At 46.8% G+C, this 16154-nt stretch overlaps 1 protein-coding gene across 5 annotated transcripts in view; it reads right to left on the minus strand.

Moving 5' to 3' along the window:
- Atg7 (autophagy related 7) overlaps positions 1–16154 on the minus strand; it is a 215374-nt gene that overhangs the window by 119124 nt on the left and 80096 nt on the right. For all 5 annotated transcript variants that reach the window (XM_021164861.2, XM_021164859.2, XM_085840150.1 and 2 more), the window contains one exon: positions 12478–12558. In XM_021164861.2, the coding sequence (XP_021020520.1) occupies positions 12478–12558 (81 nt within the window). The remainder of the gene's footprint in view (positions 1–12477; positions 12559–16154) is intronic.

The following is a 16154-nucleotide window of genomic DNA, read 5'->3' on the forward strand; positions in this document are numbered from 1 at the left end:
TTGCTTCCACAAATCACACCAAGTTAGAGTGCTAGCAAAGTCCTTAAAAACACCCAGAAGGCTCAGCAAATCTACAGTCAACTGTGCAGACACAAGCTGTACAGAGGTGGGATGATGGGCAAATCTGACCACAGGGAGCGAGCCTGGGCTCGTCCTCCCCAACAGTCCGTGCAGGGATGCTACCCGGGTGTCAGGACACCGAATACTCCTCAGACTTGCACACTGGTGGCAAACTTGCTGCCCTAAGGGCCACACACAGGAGAAATCCCTGAATCTGGTGAGGACTGAGATTTTAAGAAGTATTGTTCCGTGTGCACTTTCACGAGCTCTTTGATGGTCTGGAAAGGGGGAACACGGAGGGCTTTCATTCTTTAGAATAAAACACAATGATGAGGACATTACTTAAGGCAGGAGACAGATACTCTGGGATGTATCGCTGCCATCGTATAACCCAAACAAGTCCTGAAGATGCTGGCTTTGGGAACAATGTCTGCACTACAGTTCCTTTACCTCTTCTATGGCAAAAGGCTATGGTGCTGACTACTTTTAGAAATACCAAGGGGGCGGGCGACAAGATAGTTCAGTGGGTAGTGGCACCTGCTGCCAAGCTTCACTGCCCCAAGTTCAGTCTCTGGGAACCATATGATAAGAGGACCGTCCACTGTAGAAAGCTCATCTCTGACTTCCACTCATGTGCTCAGCTACAAGCAAAACAAAGCAAACAAGCATAATGAAAAAGGGCATTCCTTTAAAAAGAAAGAATTTCCAGGGCAGCCAAAAAGAGGACTTTTAGAATGGGCATCTCAAAACCTCACAGGGCAGCAAGCAGAGCCTTCAGGGAGCTGGGGTGCCCTTGAACGTAATGCTAAGCCAACTCTGGTAACCCCCAAAGGCAGCTTGTTTTGGTAAGCTCTGGGCATGATCTTCCAAGGGACAGGTCATCAAAGACGTCAGTAAAGCAGATGGGAAGGTGAAAGTTGAGCAGAATCCGCTGGACAAACAGAGCACTGTAAACGGCCATGCCCCGTCTGGCACCAACCAGCCAAGGGCATTGTGTTGTCATGCCTGGTGGTCAGCATCCCACTGGACAGAGGCCCGGGAGTGGGTGGCCTGACTTCCACTTTCGGCTGTTCATAAATTGAGCCATGAGCTATTGCTTGTTCTCTTGTCCTCACTTGATGTCTGCTAGGACCTAGCTAACTGTTGCAGCGATGTGTTTGGTTGTTCGCTAAGGGTGGTTAAAGGACCTCATACATAGGAAGGTGCCACTATCTAACATTACTGTCACGTCCAGAAGGACATCAACAGAAACTCAACACAATATCATCCAAAAATATTCCATAAATTATTGTTGTTGTTATAGTATTTTGAAACGAGGTCTCCCTCTATAGCCTACTTGGGCTGGCTTCAAACTCTTGCTCAGCCTCTGACTGCTGAGATGATTAGTGTGAGTCAACACTGCTGGCTTTATAAAATCACGTAACGGACTCACTTTAAAGTCAGAAAAAGAAATGCATGTAAATACATTATTGGGTGCTACAAATACCCCATTTAAGCAGTTATAGTAGGGCTGGAGATATGGGTTGGTGACGGAGGATGCTTACTGCTCTTGCAGAGGCTTGCGTTCCGTTCCCAACACCCACAGCCTCACAGCCACCTCCAACTTCAGCTCCAGGGGGTCTGATGCCCCCTTCTGGCCTCTACTGGCTCCTGCATACACAAGGTGTACATGAACTCATGTAGGGGCACAGTATACACATAAACACAATAAAGAAGGGGCTAGAGGGAAGGTTCAGCAGTTAGGAGCACCTGCTGCTCTTGCAAATAAGTGGATTCATATCACCTGCACGGAGGCTTACAACTGGCTATAATTTCAGTTCTAAAGAATCTGATGCCCTATTCTGGGCTCCAAGGGCTCCAGTATATATGTTGTGCATACAGACTCACACAGGCACAGACACATAAAAATAACTAAATTTTTATATACATATACATGTGTGTGTATATGTATATATATGTGTGTATATATATGCATATATATATATATATATATAGCCTATTTACGTATAAACATATGTATACTTAAAACCTCCCAGTTCAAGCGTATCTGTCTCTAGTTCAGTGGTAAGACTGCAGCTTCCAGCTGGCCATTCCCTTCTGTCCTTCCTCTGATCACTACATCATATAAATATCAAAGGGGATTAGGATCATGAAAAGAGATTGCCTGGGCTCTGTGACCTTAAGGGGAGGAACTGACCCACAGAACTCTGAACAGGGTTACTGTCTTCTGTCCCACAGTTGGCTGCAGCTAGGCACAAGACACACTCAGTGGCAGATCAGGCTTTCATAGTTTCCTGTGATTAAAGAAAATGAGCCCCCAAAGAGACCTGGTACCTCTCCAAAACCGTAAGTGTCATGGTAGGACCGGGCTGGTTGCAGGGCTTGCCTCTGAGTCACTTTTCCAGGAGAACCTGGGCATGGTACCTTAGCAAGCCTCAGGAGGCCAGGTATCCTACCAGCACAATGGAGGGGAGCCACTGAAACACTGCAAAGCTACAGTGGCTGTACATTTTCCAAAGGAGTACGTCAACTCTTTTCATCAACATGAACATGGTCCATGACCCCAAAAGACTTAAGAATTAGGGGATAGATGTGGGATGGAGGCTAAACATGAATTGATTATTTCTAACCTATAAAAGCCTAATATTTCAATGTCCTGAAGATGAGCAGCCTGACAATCAGGAGAACCACTGAAAAGATCATAGCCCTATATTTTCTGGTCTGCATAAGAGGCAGGAAGACACCTGAAGGGAAAAGTATACTCAAGTGACCACAGGAGTCAGGGAAGCAGGATAACCTTTGCTGCTGATCAGAGGCCTCAGAGGACCAGGTCAGCAGGGAGGGGCAAGGCTGTGTTCTCTGGCATCATAGGGAGGGTTTTCAAACAGGGCTGTTAAGACACATGAGGGCAAGCTTCCTGCAGTTTTTAAAAACCAGAGCAGCCTTGAGCCTTGACTTCCAGATCCTGGACTCTTCTGTCTGTGAAAAACAGCAATTTGAGGAGACAGACACCACATACTCAGGGATACTTCAGGCCACCACAGTGGTCTCTGTTTTCTTCCTGTTTCTGGTGTCAACACCAGTCCCAGGAGTGGGCAAAGGCCCTGGTGCCTGGGCTGAGAAACTGGATATGCGTCAGACATTGCAATTTCCCTGGGAAACAGAAAATATTTTCTCTACTCTATGGATGAGGAAATTGAAGCAAAGGGAGAAAACATCCGAGATTTTCCAAAGAGAAGGAAGAGCCAAGAGCTGTGAGGTTAAGGCTTATAGCTGAGCGCTGTTCCCTGGCTCTGGATGGGACATCCCAGCTCCTTTCAGGAGCCCAGCAGCTCTGGAGATGGGAGAAACACAAGTTGCTAAGGACGAGAAGTGGGATACAGTTTACACCACACAACCACACATATGGATCCCATCATCCGCTCAAACAGAAAGCATGAGGCCTTGCTGGGTGAGTGAGATAGGAAGAGAGGACCAGGGTGGGGGTTACTCATCATTTTCCCAACTCGAGATTCATGTCCCTTTTGGAAAGGGGAAGAAAACCCTGGCTGCAGCTCCGTTTTGAGTAATATTCGCCACTGAGGAGCTGTGTGCAGACACTCCGGGCAGAAGCCCTTGGGAGCTCTTCCGATTGGGCACTTGCCAGTCCTTGGAAAGGGCTGAGAAGCAGGCAGGATGCTTGTCACAGTGCTCTAATCCCCCTACCTGAAGCTCATTTCAAACTGATAGCAGGATTGGAGACTAGCTACGCATCATTATGTCAAGGGCACAACACATAGTCAACAACGGCAGGTGACCTCTGATGACCCTTGTCCTTAACTATATTTTTTTATACTTTTCTGCAATGAAAATGGATTGCTGGTCTGGGACGTGAAGCATGCCAGAGGCTCTGGCTTCCACTTCCAGCATGGGACACAAAATAAAACTGCCTGTGAAACAAAGACTGAAAGAACCTCAATCCAAAATGCAGAAGAAATAACTTGAAGAGCGAGGAGAGAGCCAGCACTTATCTTACTTAGCTGACTCACTGGCCAAAGTGACCCGGAGGCGGACAGAGGCAGAAGCACCTAACTTGGGGTCACTCAGCAGGCGAGGCAGTGAACAGAGCCAGGACCCTGGGAATCCCCCACTGAGGCCGCTGAATGCCAGAGGCTGGGAAAGTCCCTACACTCCAGGCGGAGGTGAGAGAGTTTTATGTGGAATTTTAAGATTAAAAACAGATTCTTATATTCCATCTTGGAAACACATTCCGTCTTGGGAACTGCTGCTCATGGAGGCAAATGACCATCCTCCTTAAGGTTACACCATACTGGGTATTTGACAGCTTCTTGTGTGCAGTTTTATCTGGCCATTATATAAGTAACCCTGTCCGTCTTGACTGGAATTGCTCTCTTGTTCTCTTACCCATGGGTTAAATTCCTATTTGTCTTTTCACCTCAGCTCAGAAGTGACTCTCAACAAACCTTCCTCAGGGTAGCCCCATTTATAAAAAAAGGATTGGGTTGTAGAGAGGGGGCATGCACCCTAACACAGCAGGAGCCAGGGTGGCAGCATCATTGTTGGACAGGTTGTCTCACTCTGCACGTCTCATTTCTTTCTCTTTTATTTCCATTGCTTTTATTTTTAACTATGTATATGTGTGTGGGTATGTGCACATGAGTGCAGCGCCCATAGAGGCCAGAAGAGAGTGCTGGATCCCCCGGGGCTGGAGTTTCTGGTGGTTGGGTGCTGGGTCCCTTGGAAGAACAGAGAGTCCTTTAGCTGCTGAGCATCTCTGCAGCCCAGCAAGTCATTGTGTTTTTCATGAGGATAATGCCTTAGATTTTTCTATGTAGCCCTAGCTGATCTCACAGAGCCTCCTGCTTCTATCTTCAGAGGGTTGGGATTGAAAGCACAGCATAATGTTTCTTTTGATTGTTGTGATAGTCAGCTTCCAGTGTCTATAACAAAATACTTGGACAATCAATTTTAAAAAGAAAAGAATTTTTGAGACTCATGGTTTTAGAAGACTCAATTCATGGTCAATTGGACCATTGTTTCTGGGGGTGAGGTTAGGTGGTCATACCATGGTGGGAGTCCGTGGGTGGAAAGACCCTTACCTCACTGCAAAAAAAAAAAAAAGAAAGAAAGAAAGAGGAAGGGTCCAGGATCCCCTTCCAGGTGCATCCCCAGTAATCTCACTTCCTCTCAAAGGTTCCACCACCTCCTGACAACACCAAGCCTCTTATATACATGCCTTTGGGAGGAGCCTCTCAGAGATAAATGGTAGCAATGGCTTGTGCTCTGCATAGAGTGTGTGTATCTCTAGCATACATTCATAGCAACCCAATGATGAATGCCTGCTGCTCTGAGACGCTGAGCCTTCCTCCGAGTCTAAGCTTGGTCCCTTTGTCTTCTAAGGATACGTGAACAGAACTCTCAGGTGATAGGTTGCTCTGGTGAAAACTCTTTCTAAAAGAACGTTTCAATAAAGAGGTTTAGTTCTGGTATTTTATATTTCTTTCAAAAATCTTTTTGTGTGTATATGATATGTATGAGTGTCTGCGATCACATAAATGCAGGCCCATAAATGGCACGAGAGCGTGGTGTCAGCCTCACCTCGCTCCTTGCTTGACACAGGGACTCATGTTGTCTGTGGCTGTGTGTGCCAGGTTTCCTATGAGTTTTCAGACTTTTCTTGTTCTGCCTTCTTGTCCTAGAGGTGGTGAGATTACAGATGTGCACTAACCACGCTGCTTTATGTGGGTTCTAGGGATTTGAACTCAGGTCCTCACCCTTTCACAGCAACTGATTTTCCAATTGAGCTACCCCAGCCCCTTATGCTTTTTCCATCACAATAGAAGGAAGGTGGGCTGTGGAAGTGGAAACTTAAGGGTTCTTTGGAAAGTCAGCTGGATGGTGTTTTGTTGGGGCAAACTTGTGAAGGAGTGTTTAGCTGAAGCAAACACAGGTAAAAGGATGTTCTGCTAAAACAAGCATGTGAAAGCATGGTTCACCTTACAGTAGTGCAAGGCTGAGCTGCGTTTGTCTCGACTCCATAGAGAGAACCATACCAAAACAAACAAACAAACAAACAAACCTCTTCTGGTGGTGTGCTGCAGTTTCTAGCTGCTCTTGTGGACTCAAACTGATTAGCAGGGTGATGTCAGCTGAGATAAATGCTTGTGGTAAGGCAAGACACATGGAGAACACATGATGTTTGGAGGGTATAAATAGGACTTGATGGACAGTAATGGGGGCTGAGCTAGGTCTGCTTATAGAGCTAGCTGTGCAATGCTCATGAGTCTCAAGTCTTCTCTGAGCTTCAGTTTGCTGAGAGAGGCACAGCCAAGAACTTCTCCTGGTGCTCTTCCTGGTCCCTCCTACTGACTTGGACTGAGGCTGAGGCCTGGCTGTCTCTATTAGATCCTGTCACTGCTGTTGCTAACCTGACTCTAATGAACTGGACTGCTGCTGTATCTGTGAAATGTCTGCAAGTAGATGGAGCTGCCACTGCTGACCTGTGAACTGAACTGCCGATTTCCAGACAACACAGATGGGAGTTGCTCCAAAGAACCTTTCTAAACAGGTTCACTTCCCCTATATCTTTCTTTCGTAGTACCTCTGGTGAGTGGTGGGCTACAGGGGAGGTTAAAGCATTTAAGAATCATCATTAAAAATAGGTTACAGCTGTGTTATATCAACAGGCTGTGGTGAGAAAGGCAATGAAACCGTTTGCCATCTGATAACACCAGCTAGTGGCTGTTCCTCTGACCCTCCTTCTCCTTCTCACTTCCCAGGACAGTCGTCCCCAACATCTCAGAAGTTGTCTTACAATCAATCCATCAGCAGGAGCCCCTCCACACGGTCATCACCAGAATGAGAATATCATTAGCCTTGCTCATCACTTATTAAAACCACAGGATCAGGTTTCTGGGTACGTCTTGGTACATCTGTGCAAGGCACGGGCCCCAGATGGTAGGCAAGCCAGGCTTGAGGCCTGCTTCCTCCCAAGAGGATGTCACAGATGCTGTGGGTGACCGCACCATGCAGCAAGAACAAGCTTAGTCTTGCACACTGCCCCCTAGGTGAGCATGCTCAGGAATTCTGCCCCCCTCAGAAATAGCCCCAGACTTCACTCTGCAGTCACCTCAGAAGCTTCTGGCCAACCTCTGGGCTCCAGAAACAAAGCTACGGCTATGGAAACACTGGGAGATGTCTGGATTCCTTAAAGGAAAACAGCATTCCCGGTATACATCCTCCACTCTCCTGTAGAAGAGACTAGAAAGTTCTAGAGTGATGAACAGCAAGTGACCAGCTGATGTCATCAGATGGCAGTGACTTTTCTCTTGACTTTCTCACTGCAGCCTGTCTAGTCAGTGCCACAAAACTGCCTTAGGGTGAGAGCATCCCTCTCTAGGAAGCCAGCAAGAAAAAGAGGACTATGGTAAAGATTGAACTCTACATACTACATTCATTTTCTTTTGGAATCTTGTACATAATGCACACACACACAGTGTGTGTGTGTGTGTGTGTGTGAGAGAGAGAGAGAGAGAGAGAGACTGTGTATCTGTGTGTGTGTCTGTGTGTGTGTGTATATATATATATATATATATATATACACACACACATATATATATATATATATACATACACATATACATATATATATATATATATATATATATATATATACATAGATACATATGGGTCGATGGAAACCTGGACATAAATGTGCGTATACATGTGGTGGCTAGCAGCTGTGACAGGACCTTCAATTGAATCTGAAGCTGTCCCTGCCTTACACCCTCAGCACTGGGGTCACAGATGCATATCACCCACACCTAGCCTTTTGTACAGATGCTGGGCATCCCAATTTTGGCCTTCACACTTGCATGGCAAGTACTTTAATGACTAAGTCCTCTCCCCAGTACCATTTTCTGAAGTAGCAGGGACTAGCAGAGATGAGAGCAGGCAAGTTCATCTATTCAGGATGAGGGGGACCAGGCTTAGGCAGAAATGAACATCATCAGTGGTGATCAACAATTCACATGCCTCCAAGCACGAGGGCACATTAGACAGATCCAAACCAAGGCAGGCTACAAGCGTAACAGATGGCCACAAAAGGGCACGGGCGGGGGCTAGCAGAGTAAAGAGACCTCTCCCAGGCTGAGGGCGGTCAGAGGAAACTGCACAACTATATAAAGGTCCGGCCTGATCCTGAAGTGAGTCCTCATTTGGGAGAAGGAGAAAGAGGGAAACCAGTTAGGAGCATTCCAGGACAGAGACGATGTCTGAAATAGAGCTTTTGGGTCAGGTGCAGTGGCTGTTAACACTGAAAGGTCTCTGTTTCCTGTGTGAGTCCTGGTGAGAGTGGGTCTTTGTTCTTAGGAAATTCACAGGGAGATGTTTAGTTGAGAAGGAACACTTCCCTGTTGACTCTGGAAAACTCAACAAAGGAACCAGAAGGAGCAGAGCTGAGGAGGTGGACAGCAGAGGGGAGACTCTGCTAAAGGCCACATAGAGCGGACTCTGAACGCTAAAGTTTTCTGCCTCTCCCTCTCCCTCTCTCTCTCTCTCTCTCCCTCCTCTTTCTTCTTTCTTTCTTTCTTTCTTTCTTTCTTTCTTTCTTTCTTTCTTTCTTTCTTTCTTTCTTTCTTCCTTCCTTCCTTCCTTCCTTCCTTCCAGATTAATTATTTTGCCTGATTAATTATTATCATTTTTGTATGTGTATTATGTCTGAAAAGGAATGGACTTACCAGCCACCTGAAGTGAGGGACTCACTTCAGGATCAGATTGGACCTTTTTGTAGTTATAATATTTCTATGGAACTGGACTTACAAACCACCATATGGGTGCTGGGAATTGAACCCAGATCCTCTGCAAGAACAACACCCTTGACTGCTGAGCCATCTCTCCTGTCCCAGTTTCACCAAGCTTAGAAGTGCAGCATCAGAAGGACTAGAGAGAAGCTCAGTGGTTAGGCCACTGCCTGTGCTTGCAGAGGAGCGGAGTTCAGTTCCCTGCGTGCGCATCCAACCACTCACAACTGCTTGAAACTGAAGTTCCAGGGGACCTGAGCCTTCTGGTTCCTGTAGGCTCTATACTCCCCTATTCCCACACACTTAATTTAAATATAAATCTTTTAAAAACTGTACCAAAATACATAATTACTTAAAAAAAATCTTAATTAGAAATAAGAGAGAAAGAAATTAAGAGACAGATGGTTGTTAATAAATTGCCTCAGTGCATTCTGGGATAGCTTTTTCTAGATTTCTGGCTCACAATCACACCTGTTGGCCTGCCAGAAGTTTACTACACTGTAGAACAGAAAAGTAACTCGTATGTGTGTGAAAAAGGCCTCTTCATGTTCTGGCAGTGGGTGCCACTGTCTGAGGAGGCTCTGCAAGATGATGAAACCCCTCAGCATCCCCATCTCTCTGCACATGTGTGAATGCAACAGCTCACCAGCTCTGTCCCAGGCTGAGAGCAAACAGGCTAGGACATGCTGAGAGGGACAATGATGCCACCTTCCCAGACATGAGTGCGGAGACCCATGTCTTCTTCGACTCTGGCAACATGATGGGGCTACACCACCAGCATCAAGGTTTAATAAAGAGAAGACTCACTACTCTGAGTGTCCTGCTCCCCCAGTCCCTTCCTATATTTGAAGCTAAACCAAGCAGAAGTAGAGTAAGCCTCTCTTTGGGGTGGGGGTGAAGGGGGATGGATACTGGAAACCAACAAAGGAAAACATCACCTCATGGGAACAAGAGACAGAGGCTTGGTCCTCAGTGGGATGGGCTTCTAAACACCACCACCACCTCCACAATGGCTGGAGAAGACAGCAGGGCAGGAGGCACAAAAGAGCTGGAGCTGAGGAGAGTCCTAAAATTCAAAGTTCTGGACTTGACATGGTGGCACACTCATGAACTCGGAGAAACTATGGCTACCTGCAGGAGTCCTAGGTAAGACAAATCCAGTCAAAATTCCAGCCCAGATGGCTGAAGTATGACCCCATCTCTTCCTGAAAAGCTACTGGCATCTGATAGCTTCTGGGGGAGGGAGAATTATTCTCTCTTGAATGTGTGGCCTTGATAGAGGATTTCCCAAGTTCCTTCCCCACACCCATGTACACGCAGGAAGTGCTAATGGGACTAAGTAGGTTATTAAGGGTGGGGGCATGTGGTTGGGAAAGGCTGTGTTGGAGGATGGTTTAAGGGGAGTTGAAGAGAAGAAACAGAAAGATATGATAGTGTGCCATTGTATACATGTATGAAATTCCTAAGACCGAGGAAAAATTAAAAAAAAATGACTTCATGAATATCAAAGGAAAAATTTGTAGAACTTGCTTTTAGCTCCAAAGAATTTTGATTCAAACAGCAGCAACTCAGACGTGACTCAGTATAAAAAACATCCTGCTGAGTAAGCGTTAAGCAAGCTCTCATAGAGCGAGCGATTCGGCTTAATTGGAATTGTCATTTCGAAGAATCAACGCTCGGAGAACAGATGATGCAGATGGCAGGGAGGGGGGCCAAGAAAGTAAATGAGGGGCTTCTCCTGGAAAGAGGTGCAGCCTTCTCGGCACAAAGGAAACCCAATATCCAGACCACATGAAAAGTGATCGCTGTGGGACAGTGCAGCTGTGAAAATCCACGTCAGGTTGTATTAACTCGCCTGGCAAGTTTGTGTAACACAGGACTCTGAATGGCCACTGACAGGAAAGAACTCTGGTGACAAAAACACCATACCTGTGTTTAATCTGATGCTTCCAAGGAGGGAGGGCAAAAATACAAAAAGCTATTCTTTCTTAAAGAAAAAGGAGGGGCAGCCTGAGGTACCCTTGGGCTTCTTTATAGACAGACAGCATCTTATGGGCCGATTTAATTAGAAACAGAGCAGGAAAGCAAATGCTCACATTTCTCTGAGAACACAATTATCTTCATTTCATTGATGAGCTAGACCTACATAAAGCCACAGAGACACTTCTGGCATGGGCACCAAAGGATTTCAGTTTGAAAATAATCCAGCCAAGTTATTTGGAGAGCAATTAGTTCAACTGTACAATGAACAGACAGACAGATAGACAGACAGACAGACAGACAGTCAGTCATTTCCACTAAGGAGCACACAGCTCTGAGACCCTGTCCCTGCAGACAGATGTGCACATCACCACCCTCAGGGTCCTGCCAAAGAGGATACAGGATACCTTGAGAAACAGCAAGAAGAATGGGCTCAGAGGTCATCTATCCACAAATTATAAGGTTTAAATCTCAACCAGGCACTTGAGATGCCCAACAATAAAGCAGGCTTAGTTTACTCTCAGAGCAGAAAGGAAAACAAACCACTCTCCACGTGGGAGTGCCTAGATTTAACCAAATCCATTACTGTGGCTTATCTATCCCAGATTCCACTGTTAGGTAAACAGGTCAGGACAGAAGCCACTCTAAGTAGACTTTTCCTAGAATTCAATTCCCTCAGCTCTGCACATTGCAGGAGGCATAGCAGGGAAACCTCAGACCTCTGAGAAACGCCATCTTGGGATGAGTGACCCCCATAAGCTACTCTGCATAGCACCCCAAGTAGGAGCTGGAGATGGGGAGGTTGAAGGCTTAAAGTGGTGGCTCTCAACCAGAGGGTTGCGACCTCTTTCGGAGTGGTCTAACGACCCTTTCACAGGGGTTGCGTATCAGATATTTACATCATGATTCATAGCAGTAGAAAAATTATAGTTATGAAGTAGTGACAAAAATAATTTTATGGTTGCGGTCACCATAACATGAGGAACTGTCCTAAAGAGTCGCAGCATTAGGAAGGTTGAGAAGCACTGGCTTAAAGGGACATCCTAAGGGAATCAGCTGTCACGTACAGTACACATGTGAGAATAACTCAGAGCCTATTAAAAACTGAGATGCCATGTAGTTTTGAGATACACATCAGCCGGTTCCCATTACAGTGGACAACAGCCCTGCTCTATTTTTAGAGCTGCTGGAAAGATCAAAGAGGAAGGGGCCTTGTTCCGGCCTCCCAATCCAGGCCCCTCATCTCTGCTTGCTGTTCCTTTGTATTAGGAACATCTCCAAAACACAGCTGGGCCTGCCTGAAACCCCCACCTTCTGGGGAAAGCATAAAAAACTGCACTGCTGAGTAGGTGCAAGGAAGGAAACCCTCAGGAGGGGACCCGAGACACTCAGGAGAGCTTTATGACCAAACTGAAAGTACTGTAAAGCAAGAACTGACCCAGCAGCTAGCTCAGGCTCTCTGCACACTAGGACCTGAGATTTCCGAAGCTGGCTTCTGTGGATGAATGCAGATCAACAGCAGCAGGACCAAGCCTACCAGGCTCCCTTCCTCTACTCACGCACGCATGCACGCACCACCCCACTGGCCCTACTGGGTTAGCATGAGGTTAAATTGCTCAGAGGTAAAATGACTTACTTTGGGTGAACAGGCTGTACATTTATCAAATGCCAGGCTGACAGGAAGGACATTATCGAACCGTGACAGAAAACCCCGGATCTAAAAACAAACAGAACAATTACTCATTAGGCCAGGGATAAACACAGCTATAATGATGCATGTCTGTGGGTGACAAGGAGGAAGAAATGGTTATTATGGGTCCTGACGCAGGAGATTCTGTGAATGTAAGTTCCTCCCCATACGGTGATAGGTTTGAGAGAACTATTCTGACCCTTTATTCCCACTTTCCCAAGATGTACATGATCTTTAAATGTTTGAGACCTAAAAGCACATTTACTTTAAAACATAAAAAGCAAGGTGGAAGACCTCAAACACTGTCTCGGGATTGGGGTGGGTTTTAGTCGGTAGAATCCCTGGCTAGCATACACCAGGCTCTGCTCCATCACCAGCACGGCATACACCCCGGCATGGTGGTGCGCATCTCAGATCCCAGGACTGAGGAGGTGGAGGCAGGAGGATCAGGAGTCCAAAGTCATCCTTGGCTACATAGCAAGTCTAAGGGCAGCCTGGGCTACATGAGACCTTGTATGAAGAACAAAACAAACAGAAAGTACCGTTTTAAGAAATGCCTGAGAGCTAAGGTGTAGTCCAATGGCAGGTTGCTTGTCTGGCATGTAGGAGGCCGGGGCTCCACCCCAGCATTACAAAACAGAACAAAACTCAGACTTCTAGGTTGCTCTGACTCGCTTCTCTTATGGAAATACAGAGGCCGGGGTAAGTGTGCATTTCCACAACTCTGTAGTGGCCTCTCAAGGGCAGACAACTTGGGAATAACAAAAGGCAAAGGCAGGCACTCTGACAAGATGCTGAATGCAGACCCCATGAAAATAAAAACACGCAGTCACACCATTGATGGGGAAACAGCACCACCTTGAGCAGAAACATCTGATTACAGCCAAGAAATCCACTTCCAGAGCAGCTTGTGGGCTGCACCCACCATGGCTGAGTGGCGATGGTGAGCTGCTCCCCCTTGTATGTAGCAGGAAGATAGCATTTATAAAACTTGTAATAGTAAAGCCTTGATCACTTCCACAGAAGCCAGCATCCGCAGTAAGCAAGATAACACAAATCTTGAAAGTTCATTTATTTGATGCCAGAACTCCCAGTTTTAAGGTCATGAAACGTATGATCAGGTGAAGCAGCCTGGCATGGGTGGGCAGGAGGAAATAAAACCTGGTTTCTAGTGGGGCCTGTCTCAGGTTCATACTGCTGTCGTGGTCACCATGACTAACTGTGGCATCTCAGTTTCCTGCTGCTGTGAGAAACACCACAACCAAAAGAATTTCGGGGAGGAAAGGGTTCATTTTACATCACAGTCGATCACCAAAAGAAGTCAGGGCAGGAACTGGAGGCAGGAACTGAAGCAGAGACCCCAGAGGAATAATGTTTACTGCCTTGTTCATTATGGCTTGCTCAGCTTGCTTACTTATAGAACCTCAAGACACCTGCCACACCCACCACCCACATCAATCACCAATTAGGAGGCAGAGACAGGTGGATTTCTGAGTTCGAGGCCAGCCTGGTCTACAAAGTGAGTTCCAGGACAGACAGAGTTATACAGAGAAACCCTGTCTCGAAAACAAACAAACAAAAACAAAAAACAAAAAAAAAAAACCCCAAAACAACAACAACAACAAACCCAAAACCCAAAAAACAAAAAAAGAAAAGAAAAGAAAATACCCTACAGGCTTGCCCACAGGCTAATCTCATGGAGACTTTGTCCTCAACAGTCATTCCTTCTCACATTTGTCTCTGGCTGGTGTCAATCAGCAGGTGGACCTTCATAGCCAGATGGCACCTGGCTCCCTGGCACCCTCTTTTTAGGTAACAGCATTCTCTTTTATGTCTTCATAATTTTTCTCTGCTTTCCTCTTTTAGAGCCAGGGATCAGATCCGTGTCTCAGACTTGCCGAGCACAGCCTCTCCCATTAACTTCAATCACCTCATTTAAACAGTGCCCCTCCCCACCCCCCCACCCCACCCCCCCCCGCAGGGTCCATGCTTAAGCACAGGCATGCAGAGGCCAGAGGAGATCAGGTGTCTTCTATCATTCTCCACCCTATCAATCACTTTACAACAGCAGGAAGGCTGGCCAGCAAGCTCTTGGGACCTGCTTGTCTCTGTCACGATGGGCCTACAGGTACACACAGTTTCTCCAGGGCCCCATCATGTCAGGTAAATAGGAAAAAGGACACAACCCCCTCAACTCTCTTTACTCAGAGCCATTTTGAATGAACAGCTAAGTTCAGATGAACACAAAGCCTGATGCTGTTCACAGAGGTCTCCGTTTGCTGGGTTGCAACCCACAGCCTGATGGGAAGTGTATTCTCACCTCCAGTACACCCAATCTTGAGAAAGCCTACAGGCCATTTCTAGAGCCCCTTTCAATCCCAGGGCAAAAACATACTGTCTCAGTTAAGGTGACTACTGCTGTGATGACCAAAGCAAGTTGGGGAGGAAAGGGCTCACTTCACCACAGTTCCACAGCACAGTCCATCATCCAAAGCAGTGAGGGCAGCAACCTGGAGGCAGAAGCTAATGCCAAGGATGGGTGCTGCTTACCGGCTTGCTCCTCATGGCCTGCAGAGCCTGCTTTCTTATAGACCCCAGAACCACCAGCCCAGGGATGCACTACCAACAAGGGGCTGGACCCTCTCTCATCAATCATTAATTAAGAAAATGTCCTACAGGTTTGTGTGTTGTCCAATTATACAAGGGCATTTTCTTAATTAAGGTTCCCCCTTCCCAAATGGCTTTAGCTTGTGTCAAGTTGACATAAAACTATCCAGTGCAAGTATTAAAGTCACAACTGACGCCTTGGGAACCTTTGAAAATGTGACTTTTAGTTTTCTGTCTCTAAGGGATGTGGTGGCCACTTCACAAACCAGAACAAGAGGTAAGTTTGGGGGTGGTGTGGGGATGTCTGCTAATCAGGAACCAGGAAAAGTCATCAAAACTGCTGAAAGGACCTCGACTGCAAATGACAAAGGGCAATGCTGAGATCCTCATGAGCACTGGGTGTTCCAGGTTTAAATGCAAGCTCGGGGCCAGTGAGACGGCTCAGCAGCAAAAGCACTGGCTGCCAAGCCTGACGGCCTGGGTTGGGTCCCTGGAGTCCATGTGTTAGAAGGAGAGAACTGACTCCTACATGGTAAATACATATGATCAAAAGAAAAGATGCATGCATGCTCTGTTCACAGTGTGCCTCACACACACCTGAGCTACTTTCATACTGAGGTCTTTTTAAGCAATTGGAGCTTACACATTCCCACTAAAATGCTGTTGAAAGTGGCCCGCACAGCTGTCTCTATTCCATGGTGGCATATGGAGCTTCTGCTGTCATTTCTGTTCTGTAGGAACGGCCACTGCTAAACTTAGAAACAGAGGTTGGGACCAGAGCTAGAGGGAAGGGAGAGAGTAAAACTAGGTAAGAAGCTGAAAAAGAGAGGAGAGGGAGAGGGAGAAGGGGAGGGGGAGGGAGAGGGGGTGGGGTAGGGGGAGAGGGAGAATGGGAGAGGTAGGGGAAAGGGGAGGGGTAGGGGGAAGGGGAGGGGAGGAGAGGGGAGGGGGGAGAGAGAGAGAGAGAGAGAGGGAGGCCAACAGCAACACAGGTGTACCCCAGGAGTCAAGCCATC

The sequence above is a fragment of the Mus caroli genome, unplaced genomic scaffold (genome assembly GCF_978045245.1).
Source record: "Mus caroli unplaced genomic scaffold, Mus_caroli_1 scaffold_7, whole genome shotgun sequence".
NCBI lineage: Eukaryota > Metazoa > Chordata > Mammalia > Rodentia > Muridae > Mus > Mus caroli.